Here is a 14,267-nt window from a genome sequence, read left to right as displayed (position 1 = left end):
ATGATGTTTAGCAGACATTTAAGTCAATTATTCGGGTACATTTGGTAACAACTGAAATATAAAAATAAAGCCATTAAATGGTTTATGTTTATGTATGATATACAGTATGGCAAAAAGCTGTGAATAGACAACGACATGTATTGACAGTGGTAGTCCTTCAAGAATAACCCAATTTCCATAAGGTCCATGCATTAATACCTGTTGGTATGGACTGGACAGTAACCCAATAAGTTCTGTATAACAAACACTGGCCAGATTGTAAAGAATGAAGTGAATGATGACAGAACACAATGTTGCAGCAATTCTTGGCTGTGAACCATCATAAACTGGTCATAAACTGGTCACGATCCCAGCACACGTGAAGTCACTAACCTCCACACAGTGAGGCTGCAGGTCTGGACCCTGGAGATGAGCAGGCAGAACAGTGGAGGTGCTGTGTTCTATTTGTGGAGGAGTCTCTCAAACAGGCCATGGCACAGGTCTGACGGACAGGACAAGTGTTCCGTTAGACCCTCCCCTCACTCACATGAGGGCCAGGCGGCCAGCATTCTTCAGTGTGTAAGCAGACACAACCCCCCCATAGTTGTGTGTGTGTGTGTGTGTGTGTGTGTGTGTGTGTGTGTGTGTGTGTGTGTGTGTGTGTGTGTGTGTGTGTGTGTGTGTGTGTGTGTGTGTGTGTGTGTGTGTGTGTGTGTGTGTGTGTGTGTGTGTGTGTGTGTGTGTGTGTGTGTGTGTGTGTGTGTGTGTGTGTGTGTGTGTACAGACATGAGTGCGGGCCTTGGTGCTGGAGCGAGGCAGAGAGAGAGTCAGCGTGTAGACAGTGTAGACAGTGTGGACATAGAAGCGGCTAGAGCTCTCTGAGGGGGCCCTGACCGCTCATCATGGGGCCAAAGCACTGAGGGCCTCCCAGGCGAAAAACAAAACAAAACCCAGAAAGGAACTAAGAAAAATATAAGAAAAGAACAGAAAAAAGAAAAAGAAAACATATTTCACAACAATGGTGGCAGAGGAGGTAATAATTACATTGTCGGGTGGAGCACCATGGGGCTTTCGTCTCCAGGGAGGCTTGGAGCACCAGAAACCACTCCAGGTGGCAAAGGTAAGATGCAGTCTGTAGATAGCAGAGAAAGAAATGGTACTGTACCCAAAGAGATGTTTTGTGGTGTGTGATGTGAGACATGGATGTGAGAAATGTCGTAGATTGAACAGAGCAGAGAAAGGTGAAACATCAGCGGTGATAGGCTATTATTAAGCCATTATTTAAGGAGCTGCAAATGGAATATTGGCTGGCTGCTGTCGTAGTTTGGTTTGGGGGCCTGTGGATGAGTCATCGACTTGTTCTAGAATGGTGCTCGTGCGGAATCACAGCGATGATCGAATCCGCGAACTTTAAACTTCACAACGATCACATGCAACTGAATCTAGGTCAACTCTTTCACATGAATGTGTTTACATGTAATATTAGAATACATTGGTGGATAATTGTTTTTCTAACAAATACAGCAAATTTTTAGGCTAGTGCTCAAGGATGGTTCTTTAAATACTGCACATTGTAGCAGAAGTGTTTGACAGGTTAGGAGGTTTTATAGATGACTATGCTTTTGGTTGAAGCTTGTGGATTCGCTACACACCATTACTCATGACCATATCTGGTTTAGCAATATTGTCATGGGCAGATAGGCTTCCATTACATTGCTGCCATTTGAGCAAAGAAGCTCAAATCACTCCAGCTATGCCAATTTAAGCCAAGGGTTTTCCCTTAGAGCATGGCTAGGGTGGTAACAACAGCGTTAATGTTACAGATACATTCATTTAAAGGATCTACACCATGAATTTAAAAAAAATATTTGATATTTAATATCATATGGTGTATGTCCCTCAAACCTTTTTCAGAAGGTTTGAGCCTAAATCATCACTCAGATATACTCATCCCAAGTCAATTGTCTCTGGCTTATACAGCACTTTCAGCTGCAATACCAAAACGTCCTCTTGGGCAGGGGGGGGCTACTGAGCAATTCTGTCTGTTTTATTATTAAAAATTATTAAAAGATTATTTAAAAAAAAAAAAAAATGGAAAGATTCTGCATAAAAAGAAGCATCTAAGAAAAATACAAAATCGAAAAAAAAACACTTTGAACATTTTTGAACAATTCCACCAAGTGTTTGAGGTGCCTGTTTCACCCACTTCCGGGGGGCGGAGCCAAAATCCGAGCCCGAAGTATTTGTTCGTAGACCCCCACTTAGGGGGGGTAGAAAAAGTTTCGGAGCGATTCGGGCACTTTTCATTTAACATTGGGTTTGCCATCAAAAATGTTTGTGACATCATGAACATTTCCATTCTGAGATCGCCTGTTCAGACACGCCCATTCTGGAAATCCATGAAATGAGAAGGAATGACTGAATTTTAAAAAAAAATGTTTTGGGGGTACAAGAGACACTGGGGACCCCAAAAAATACAAAAAAACAAGAAAAAAGTGATTTTCATGGTGTAGACCCTTTAATGAAGGTCTGATTGATTTTTAAAAAAAAAAAGATTCCTAAGAGTCCCATGGTACATGGACAGACTGGAGACAAACTGCATTGCATTGTCAATTACAAATATTTACATTTACCATCATTATTATTTATAATTATTGCTCTGACACACTGGTCCTTCACATGTCTTACAGGAAACCAATACAATCTACTCCTTAGTATTAAAGCACAGGGAATTCCACATTGTAAAGGAAATACTTACAAGTTTAAATGTGTCATCTGTGTGGGTCACACAGAAACCAAGCCTATTTGACACCTTGAGATGCAGACCAACATTTGAATCTCCATGACCTCCATTGGGAGAAACCAGAGTACCAAAATGCACTGGCTAAGCTAAGGAACACATTTAGACATGTATAAACAGTGTATAAACAACCACATGTATAAACAGTGTATAAACAACCACATGTATAAACAGTACTAAAATAATTAAACCCCATATGGTTGAGCAGAGTCCCTCAGGGCTCTATGCTAGTGTCTTTTCAGTTTTCTGATATTGTGGCGAAAGCTTTCGCTGAATATAGCTGATCAACAAGCTCACAACACGTTGTGTTAGCTTGTCGACCTGCTATTTTCTGTGAAAGCTTTCCCCACAATACGGATGCTGTGGTTTATGTGGTTAAACTAATGTTTATAGGAAGAGGTCCCTTTTCTAAATTATATTTTTTTGGTCTTTATGTATAGTTTACTGTAGAGTCAGACAGGAAACAGGGAGAGAGAGATAGGAGACATGCAGCAAAGAACGTCGGTAATGGGACTCGAATCCACGATGCGCTGTCAGGCTATATTGGAGCTTAGTTGCCTGGACCGCTAGGCCAGCAGTCCGGGCCAAAGTGGTCCCTTTTTGTGTATATTTATTATATTACATTAAATGACAATAGAACTTCATAATATAAAACTTCGAAGCAACTATTTTACCTTAAATACTCAACTATAAATGTATGACAGTGCAGACTTATAATACAGTATAGGCTACGCCTTGGAAAAAATACTATTACTGCAATCACTTCAATGTCTACTGTACAAAACTAAGTTTTTAAATAAAAACTTAGAAGATATAAAATGTTTGCTCATATTATGAATTATGTGAAGAATGATGATTTGGATTTCACTGTTAATGAATATCATATTCATTAACAGTGAAATCCAAATCATCATTCTTCACATAACTCATTTAAAAACTTCATGCTCCTTCTGCTGTCGTGAGTTGAAATCTGGCACTTGAATCTGGCAGCAATGAAGCAAAAGTGATTGCAACCCATGTGAATTCATTGAGTAAATTCTGGGGTGTGCAGTGTCCATGAAACTGATGAGAACAATGTTTCTTATAATATTCATAATTTTTCAATCTATTCTGTATCCAAGACTAAATTTGAAACTTTAAACTTTAAATTTGAAATTTAACAGGATATACATTTAGATTATTATGTTATGTTATTATTATGTTAACACATAAACTGCCCCAAACACACTTATGCACGCACACACACACAAACCACTAAGTGTTGACTGAGCAAAAGTGCCTTTGCAGGGGGCTATTCTTGGTTGAGGAGCGAATGGTCATGGGGTCAGCCAAGGTGTGTGTTACAGCGCAGTACTCAAAACTTAGCCTCAAACACTATTTTTGCACATGTGTTTTATAGATCAATATCCTGTGTTTCAAAGAGAAGCTCAGAAAATTCTCCTCCAAATTCAAGAACAAAACAAACCCAGATTATGTTATCAGTAGCCTACAATGTACTGACATCGTGCACATAGCCTACTGCATTAGTCGACTCTACATTCTCCTCTTTCAAAATGACCTCAGGGTAGATTAATTTCATGGTGGATAAGTGGCCAGGTACTAAAATTTCCACTTACTTTGGCTCAATTTGGACTGATTTGAAATAAGAAACTATGCTCTATTAATAATGCTGTTATAACCCCAATACCCCCTCATACAGGGAAGTATGTTTTTAACATCCTTAGAATAGTTGTTCCTCATATAGATAATTCAATCAGAATCAGAATCAGCCTTATTGTCACATCACAGGTTGACAGGTGTAAAAAAAATAAAAATAATGGGTGAAATTCGTTTTTGTGCAAGCTCAATGTAGAGGTGACCAGAATTCCATAACGTAAGAGGGACAGATGTGACAGCAAATCACCTTTATGACTGTGGACAGCTGTCTGTCTGCCCTCATCAATGGAGGGCTGATAATAACAATAACTAGTCCATAGGCATATACCATAGAGTTACTCGTCATTTCCACCCACCGTCCATCCGGGCAAAGGGACTGCAACCACGACTACAGATCCCATAGCCTGCGAAGAACATTCACAAACACGCTAATACACGCTACACGGGGATAGTGAAAAATTGGCTTCGTCACTCTCTTATTTGCCAATGGTCAATGCCCGTGTGCAAGTTCAGATCGATTGGTCAACCCACAGAGGAGAGAAATTGATGAAGAGATAATGACAGATACAGGTTTCGTCATTTTATTGTAGGATATAGTAGGATTATAGTTGCAACATATTTTCCTGTACAGTAGATGCACACAAGCGAGTGCATGCATGTGTGTTACAATCGAGGTACTGTCAAGGCGACTATGCATAGCTGAATAAGTATGCTAATTGCACTCTGAGATTCCTTGTGAATGAAAAGTTCAATAGAAATAAAATACATTATTATTTATTATAACAGGGATCATTACAGGCAAACTAACCTCACCAGAGTACCTGAAACAAGTTACCCAATATGGCTGACGACCTCCACATACCCTATAGAGTCTAGGCTCTAGTCTAGACCTTTTCAACATTTTGATAGGCAAACACAGCTGAAGGCATAGGCTAACAAACAAAAGGCTAAATGTGGGTGTGTTTCATTTAGGTGTTACTGTGTGCCAGCACGGTGTTATGCTGGCACACAGTAACACCTAAATGAAACACACCCGTTATTACCATCAGCTACTGTACATTTAACATTCAATTTGGCTGCTGTGAAAAGTGTTTAACTTTACACGGTGAACTATGTTGTGTATTCATTTGTGGCACACAGTCAATGGATGTTTCAAATCCGTGCTTTATTAATATGGAGCATGCTGAAATGGCTTACATAGACTAAATTGAAGGTGGGCCTGACGCCACGGCCTTGTGCATCCCATGGCCAGACCCTGGGGCACAGATAGTATGATGGCATCAAGTGAAGATGGCAGCTGGCTGGCATCTCTCTGGTAAAGTGGCTGTGAGTGCCCCATCAAGCTGCAGAATGTGGTCTATGTCTGTAGCAGGGTCAAGCTGTCAGGACAAGACCTGCCTGTGCCAATCATTATCTCAAACCAAGATGACTCCCTCACGCTGTGTGCTTTTCCTCTTCAAAATGTAGGGCAGAGAGACATGCACATAAATACAACATGGGAACGAATGAATGTGTGAGTGCACGCAAGACAGACAGAGAGAGACAGAGAGAGAGAGAGAGCGAGAGAGAAGGCAAGGCAAATTTATGAATAACATATTTCATCAACAATGTGCTTTACACAAAACATTGAAGCATTAACACATTAATAAGGCACGTTGATAAATAAGACACATAGCATTGAGAAAGTGCAAAAGATACACGTTAGGCTTTAAAAGGACATTTGAATACAATAACATAAATTATGAAAAGTAAAAAAATACAACAGGAAAATAAGAGAATATAATTACAGTAATTAAAATTAAAAGGCTGATGAAATATCTTTATTGTTGTCTTGTTTTAGGGGGGGGTAGAGGCATGCTTTTATTATAGTGTATACCCTCCTCAGAATTCACATCACAGTCTAGCATTTTGCACAAAAGTGTTCATGTGTTACAATAACTAGAGCAGATCTTTAATTTAGTATACAATGTGTGTGTGTGTGTGTGTGTGTGTGTGTGTGTGTGTGTGTGTGTGTGTGTGTGTGTGTGTGTGTGTGTGTGTGTGTGTGTGTTTTGCTTCCCTCTGCTGGGGCAGGTGCGTAAGCGCAGTAAGGCGTGCAGGGCTGGGTTGCGTGAGGCTGATGAGCTGGTATCCATCAATGAACAACCATGTGGAGGTCTCTCTCACGCCCAGGCCATGGACCTCATCGACAGCTCGCCAGGAATTCTTCACATCCGGGTCAAAAGGTCAGGGATTTACAGTAGGAGTTGTATGTCCTTAGTTAATATGTAGCCAATATGTCTATGTGTTGCTGTATATGAAGAATTGCTTAACCAAATTTGAAATTAGTGATTCAGACAACAGGAGACTATATTGACAAAAAGTCGAAGTACAATTTAGCTTCTGCTCAAATGAGCTCAACAGTAGAATTTTCCATGCTTGCTTGGGGGACCTGAGTTATGAATTGCATCTAAAACCCAACCTCAAATCTGTGTGAAGCCTGACATCTAATGGTGAAAAGCAGGGTACTGAACTGGCCATCTGCTATTACCTGCTTTTGGTATCAGGTGACGTCACCATTGGTTGTATTTTAGAAGGTAATAGGTTAAGGTCATTCTGATCTCATGCTTCACACAGATTTGGGTTTGGGATTCAGTCATTCTTTAATCTAGCATTCTTGTGCTGGTGATATCCTGTCTGCTCCTCTGCAGGGCGCCGGCTGGCTTTCAGTCTGTGGTACTTGTGACCCGTGCCCCATCGCCCCGGATCGACAAAGAGTACCGAGCTGCTCTGCGTGCCATGTCGCCCCCCCTTCCGCACCACGCACCCGTCAGAGAGGTCTACCGGAGCCGCTCCTCACAGGCCAGCAGTGGCCTGACATCTCCACCGGGAAGCGAGGCGTACTACGGCGAGACGGACAGTGACGCTGACGTGGCAGGCTATGAGAGGCAGCGCCGGCAGAAGCGCCGTAGCCCCAGCAACTCCGCCCCGGGGAAACCGTTGGGACGCACCTCCCCGGAGGGCGGCGAGACCTCCGAAATGAGCGGTTATGACAGCGCTCCAGACGCACGTGTCTATCCCAGCCTGTCAGATGGGCACGGGGGTGTGGGAGTGGGAGGAGGAGGCGTAGAGGGGCGACCGGGGGTGGCTCGGAGGGAGGTGATCTACCAGCCTCCTGCTCCGGGAATGTGGTCCTCCCAGACCTCCACGGAAACCTCCTCCATCATTTCTTCAGCAGACGACCAGGGACCACGTGATGGAGCGCCGGAGGAGGACAGCGGCTTCCCGGAGCCATCCAATGTACCGCTGGTGTCCCCTGAGAGGGCCAAGGAGGCTATGATGCTGGGCTCTCGCAGCCAAATGGTGCCCATGGTGGGGCCCGTGGACAGACCAGTTGACGAGGAACTCAGCACAACCTACATGGAAAAAGCCAAGCAAGCCAGTGAGTATGGATAAAACCTAACTATACTTAGTTGATTACAGTTTCGCTTGCCAAAAAAATTATAATAAAAATAACTAAGCCAACAACTTGAAAATCTGGCGAAAATGGGCAGTCGGTAGCACTGTCCCTCACAGCTAGAAGGTCCTGGGTTCGATTCCCGCCGGGGACGCTGTGGGCACTGGGGGCGCGTTCTCTCCTCCGCGTCATCAGTGCCCATACCCTAGGTGGGGTTGGTGAAAGGGCCTCTCTGTGTGGAGTTTGCATGTTTTCCTCGTAGGGTAGGTGCCCTCACAAAAAACATGCTGTAACCCTGGTCTCTATATTGCCTCCTCCTGGTCAGCCAAGTTGGTGCCTCTTAGAGAGTTGTGCTCGTACATAATTCTATATTTACCTCCAGCTCGGTGGTCCGATAACCCCTGCGCTCAACCTAGGAGCTCAGAAAAGCATCTACAGCTGCTAGCAGGTGTCAAGTAGCGGTCCAGGGACCAACTCACTGCACCCACCTCTTTTGCACGCATGTGCTTTCTCATTCTGTCCCTCCCTCTCTCAATGGTCTCAATGTTTATTGCTATTGGCCCTTGATTATGTAACGGAAAATGAATCCCCTAAAACTATTATTCATCATGGCCAATGCAGGTTTTACGAAAGCACAACTATGTGGTAGTTTTACAATAATCAAAATGTAACTGAAAGAACTGTGGTAGGTGGTAGCATAAATGGTAGCTCACCAATATGTATAAAGCTATTAATAGTTATTCTCATATAACTGTGGTCGGCCACAGTTAACAGGCTCTGTATATGAGTCAGTTACCTATGTTAGTTAAATGAATTGATAACACTCCTGTGTCTATAATGCATTATAAACATACGTATAAAACATTATAATCTGTTTATAACACTGTATAATTATAGTTTGAAGCACTTATAAATACTCATAGTGACAGTAGTGACCAATTGTCTATCAGCTATAAGAGTCCTTGGAATAGGGCAGGGTTGGGCTATTTGAAGTGAATGGGCTACTTTAAGATGTAAAATAAATTTACAGTGCTAATCCCTCTGGCTGTCACTGATTTCAAGATTAGCATTCAAATGCCCTGCTCAGGGACACTGTCAGGGACAAATTAAGACCTGGCTGTGCGTATGAGGATCTTAGAGTTTGGCCTGCCTGTGATGATCAGCTTAATGCTGCAACAAGTTAAATGCCATACCGTGGTTACTGTTTGAAATTCACCCACTGTACCAGTAACCTACAAATAGGACCTCCCATTTGCTTGCAAATGCATTGGGTAAAGATAGATGTCACAGTACCTGAAGCTAGTAAGGTGCAAATATATCCTACACCCAAGCTAATGTGAGAAGCCCCAGATTTGCAAGACGTTTTTCCAGATGTGACCAAAATTGATTTAGACCATGATCTCACAATCGTCTCTCAAGTTCATGGTTGAATCTGAGAACATCAGTGTCCACCCTATTAAAGCCTTTTTAATGGTCTCCTACTGTGCTTTTTCTTACAGTACATTTTCTAGAAGAGAAAATATACACTTCTCATGATGTTGTTTTGTATTTTTGAATGACATGGAATCTGATGAAATAAATTGTTGACACATTTCTATGATCTATCACGTGTAAAATTATGATTTTTAACACCTATGACTTTTGCCCCAACAGAGTTGAACCGAGGGGAAACGACGGTGGACAAGAATGTGAAGGAGGCCAAAACTAAGTGTCGAACAATCGCCTCCCTGCTGACCGATGCTCCCAACCCTCACTCCAAGGGCGTTCTGATGTTCAAGAAGAGACGGCAACGCTCTAAGAAGTACACCCTCACCAGCTTCGGTAGTGTGGATGAGGATATGTATCACGACTCACAGGAGGAGGATGGGGTGTTCCCTGGGAGTGAATCAGAGTTTGATGAGGACGGCTTCTCAGCAGCACCTGACCCAACATGGGACAGTGACTACTTGGACATGCTGGAGAAGAGGGCAGCAGCAGGTCCTGGGGGTCGCGGTGATGGGGCAGAGGATGCAACCAGTCCAGGGCTGAGTGACTCCACAGGGAAAGGTGCTCAACTGTTTGAGCAGCAGAGAAAGAGAGCTGCTGAGCATGCAAAGAAAGTGGCAGCGGCACAGCCTCAGGTTCCTGCACAGGTCCAGGTCCAGGAGCAGCCTCAGATGTATCAGCAGAGCCAGTTGCAGCCAGAGATGAACCCCCAAGTGCAGCCACAATTCCAGCCTCAGCACTTGCCCGTCACTTTCCCAGCACTTCCCCCTATGGCCTTACAGGAAGAGGCCCAGCCAAGGCACTTCCAACCAGCAGGGCCGGCTGCTGCTACAGGCTATAGCACAACTAATGGTGACCTATCTTACTCTGCAGTTAGCATGGGTAGCGTGGTGATGTCTTCTCCGTCTGTGGCTCCTAAACCAGCCACGGCCTCAGTCACTATCCTGACCGCACCCGCACCGCTAGCTGAGACACCGTTGCCAGAACAACCATCCAGTAATGTTCTCAACAGAACTGCACGTCCCTTTGCGCCTGGTTTCATTACTAACCGATCTGCCACTGCTCCCGTGGTATTCCGCCCAGCTACAACAAAGAGGTCCCAGCGCCCAGCCTCAGCAGCGGTTTTGCCACCATCGTATTCCACCTCTACAAACCCAGCCTTTAATGTTCCTTCACAGCCACCCACTGGTCCTCCACCAATGTTTTCTTCACCATCGTCTGTGCCTGGAGGTCCCTTCACCCCAACACCAGCATTCTCTGTTGCCCCACCAAATCCAGCCCACTTTACATCTATGGAGATGATTCCTCCGGGGTCTACTCCTTTAGTGCCCACTTGGTCAATGCCCCCAGCTCCATATGCGCCAATAGCTCCAGCCCCAGTTCCTACCATACTCCAATCTCCAGTCTCATCTGCTCCTGTTTCGCCCCCCAGAGTTGCCCCAATGCCCCCAGTCCAAGTGCCAGTAGCCCAGTCACCCCCAGCCTTAGTTTCTGCCCGTGTAGCTCTAGTGTCTGTGGTCTCTCAACCAGACACCACAGCCCCGACCCCAGTCCCAGGGTCAACAGGACGTACAGGCATTTTACTTGAGGCTCGGCGGCGCGGTGGTAAGCCCAGACCCATGTTCAATGTTCCAGATGTCAAGAAGAACTCCCCCAATCCTCATCTACTGTGCATGGTGCAGAACCTGGATGAAAGGCCTGTCAGACACAGATACGGGCCGCCTTCTGAAGCTGCAGATGCAGAAGAATATGATGAGGATGCTGAAAGGGGCAGGATGCCTCCTCCGGTGGCACCCAAGCCACGAGTCATCCATGAGACCCCCCAGATTCCTCAAGCAGAGGGAAAGGGGGCCCAGCTGTTCGCCAAGAGGCAAAGTCGCATGGGCATGTACGTGGTGGACACACCACCCGAGACCCCCTACCAACAGGAGGTGTCCACCCACCCATCGGCTCAACCCTATGACACCTCATACAATGTCCCCTCACAGTGGAAATACTCCCCCAACATCCGGGCACCACCACCCATCGGCTACAACCCACTCCTAGCCCCCTCTGTCCCTGTTGGGCCCCAGAGAGATACAACCAAAGCTGAGAGCAAGGCTAGAGGAGGCGCGGCCCCCCAGAAAGAAGGAATCAAAGCCATCGATTTCATGAGACGGCAACCGTACCAGCTCAATCCTGCCATGTTTAGCTATGGGGGCAGTGCTGCTAACCTGTCAGCAATGCCCTCTTATCACACCCAGAGGCAGCAGGGTGACTACCAACCAATGGTTGGTAGCTCACTAGCCCAACCCAGGCAGATCCCTGTTAAGGCGGCACGTGTGTATGAGATTAAACGTTTCTCTACACCTACACCCATGACAGCTCCAACACTGTCACCCAAAGTGATCGCACCGCGTTCAGCCACCACCCTTGGAGACCGTATCTCCGGCACCCACATGACCTCCCCACCTCCTGTGCTTTATGCTCCATCCCCTGTTTATGCGCTTGCTGCGCCTACACCAGCTTTTGCCCCAACCTCACCTCAACTACACATTTCCCAACCAATTGGCCTACCAAGCCTTCCAAAAATCTCTGCTCCCCCTGTTCCTAATGCTGTGCACAATGCACTCCCTACACCCTACACTCCGGTGTCGTACAACACTGGCCTCCAGTCAGCCAAGCAATTCCAGAGTGCCCCCGAGCTGAGTTTCCTTGCCTCCTTGCCCCCACTGAAGCCCAATCCAGTTCAGGTGGCTAGGCCTCGGTTTGTTGCCACCAAAGGGGGCATCCAACCCCGCATCTGGAGGCCAGGGGCCATGTGAGCAGGAATCTAATTAGTAATACCAGTCTTGGACACCATCAAATGTCAATCACTAAACTACATAAGAATGAAGAGAACCTTGTGTTTTAGTCCAGAAGGTCCAGGAACTGACAATGCTTTATGCAATGTGTGTGAACGGGAATATTTGATTGTAGACCAGATTAGCCTATAGACAAATCTTTTGCTCAAAATGCTGCTCCACACATCTATGTTTTTACACATGTATTTACACATTTATTTGAGTTGTTGTCAACAATAACGAAGATACATCACACAAGTGCTATAATAACTTATATAATGCCTGTTTCTATTTTTGTAATTTAAGCTATCTGAAACATGTTAAAAGAAATGAATGGTGCAGGTCTTTTTTTGAGTGAATTCAACTGTCACTACTAATAGCTGCTAGGGAGTTGACCAAGTGGTGGAAAATCACATGGCTAAAGAGCGCACTGATCAGAGAAGGTGTCTTTCTGCTCAATAATATGACATTTTAAATAAGATGAAGTTAGTTTTTGAAATGCATTTTTATTCATATTTGCATGACCAACCAAGCGGTGTCATTTCTATGGCCTTTGTAAAAGCCTAAAACCTGGTCTTGTCAACCCAAGTGTAATTAATATAAATATGCACTATAATAATAATACAATAAGCACTGGATTTCATTTTAGTTGGTCAAAGCTTTTACTTGTTTTTGGCATTGGTCACACTCAACAGGTGCCCTGGCTGTCACATTATATACCGTCACTGGATATAAATGCTTGTGAGTCACACTTGGGCAAAAGCAGACCTTCTCTGTACCAGTGTGGCCTGTTTGGATGTATGTCACTCTCATCTTGTATTAAACCAATGGCACTAATGATTGAATGTGTTTTTTGTTTTACCGAGACTGTACCTGAATTTTCAGAAGGGCCAGATGACAGAGGCACCGGCATAAAAAATGGGTCAAAGGTATGAGAGTGACTGTGGATATGGGTAGATGCAGGACCTCGCAAGGCCTGCTGCACGACTGTAAGGGCTTACAATTTAGCCTGTAGGTTAAGGTCTCCATTGGCATACTATGTGGGTTTGTTAAAATATCCGGCTACCCACCATCTTAACTCTTTGACTGCCCCGGACGGGAATTCCCGTCCGATGGCTCTATGGCTATCATGGCCAATGACGGAATGACGAAAATATGAAAAAAAAAATTAGAAAAATTATTATTATTATTTTGTTTTTTGAATTTTTCGGTCTTTTTTTTTGGGTTTATCTCAAAGGAACTAGGAGATAACGCTATCCAAAAAATTGCTGCTCCATTCACTTCAATGTTAAAAAACAGAGGAAAAATGCACCTTTTTCCTGGCACTGGGACGACACAGTCTGAAATAAGTCTGGCAGTGAAAGAGTTAAAGGATAGAAATGGGAGCGAAAACATAGGACAGTATGCCACAAAAGTGAGATATTTGATTGGTTCATGGTTTTGGAATACCACAGTTTGTAGAAATGAGAAGACTAGGAAAGTTTGGATTCTGTAGCAAGGTGGTGCATTAGGAAGAAAAGAGATTAAAAAAAGGCACAGAATTCCAATTATGCCGGTGTCTGTAAGTAAATGAGGAGGAAAATTGTTATGATGCAGTACATGTTTTAATGGCCAATACAGCTTGAGGCAATGGCTTTGACTTTTGATATGCCAATGCTGGTAACCAGTGAAGTTAAGTTAAGGAAAAGTACTGGAGAGATGAATGTGTTATTTTTAGTTGCAGGGAAATTGACAGTGAAGTGCCGAAGGGATACTTTTTTGTTTTGTTTTTTATCATTTCTAAATATAGCATTATCTCAGAGCTGTATCTTGTATGAATTTTATATCTGCAAAAACTTAAAAGTTGTGGATATAGTTTTGTTGGTGTGTAAAATTATAAATAATGTACGTGTTTCTGGTTGTAGCTAGATTAATGAATATAAAAATGTTTGTGGATGATGCTGCAATAAAGTAGGGCAGTACATGCTTTGTACTGACTTTGGAGACAAGCCTGTTTTTTAGAGGAATACAAATAGTGTGTCTGACTGTCAGTGGTGGAAAGTAACTAACTACATATACTCAAGTATTGTACTTAAGTACAATTTTGAGG

At 44.0% G+C, this 14,267-nt stretch overlaps 1 protein-coding gene across 1 annotated transcript; it reads left to right on the top strand.

Annotated features, from left to right (window-relative positions):
* Positions 1 to 709: 709 nt before the first annotated feature.
* Positions 710 to 14,139, top strand: synpo2la (synaptopodin 2-like a). The gene is made up of 4 exons (XM_080449888.1): positions 710 to 1,099; positions 6,509 to 6,660; positions 7,126 to 7,856; positions 9,525 to 14,139. The coding sequence occupies exons 1-4, from the start codon at positions 998 to 1,000 to the stop codon at positions 12,158 to 12,160; spliced, it is 3,621 nt and encodes a 1,206-aa protein (XP_080306014.1). The 5' UTR covers positions 710 to 997; the 3' UTR covers positions 12,161 to 14,139.
* The last annotated feature ends 128 nt before the right edge of the window (positions 14,140 to 14,267 follow it).

Source organism: Gymnoscopelus braueri (assembly GCF_963280865.1).
Source record: "Gymnoscopelus braueri genome assembly, chromosome: 14".
NCBI classification, from domain to species: domain Eukaryota; kingdom Metazoa; phylum Chordata; class Actinopteri; order Myctophiformes; family Myctophidae; genus Gymnoscopelus; species Gymnoscopelus braueri.
This window is presented reverse-complemented; position numbering and strand designations above follow the sequence as displayed.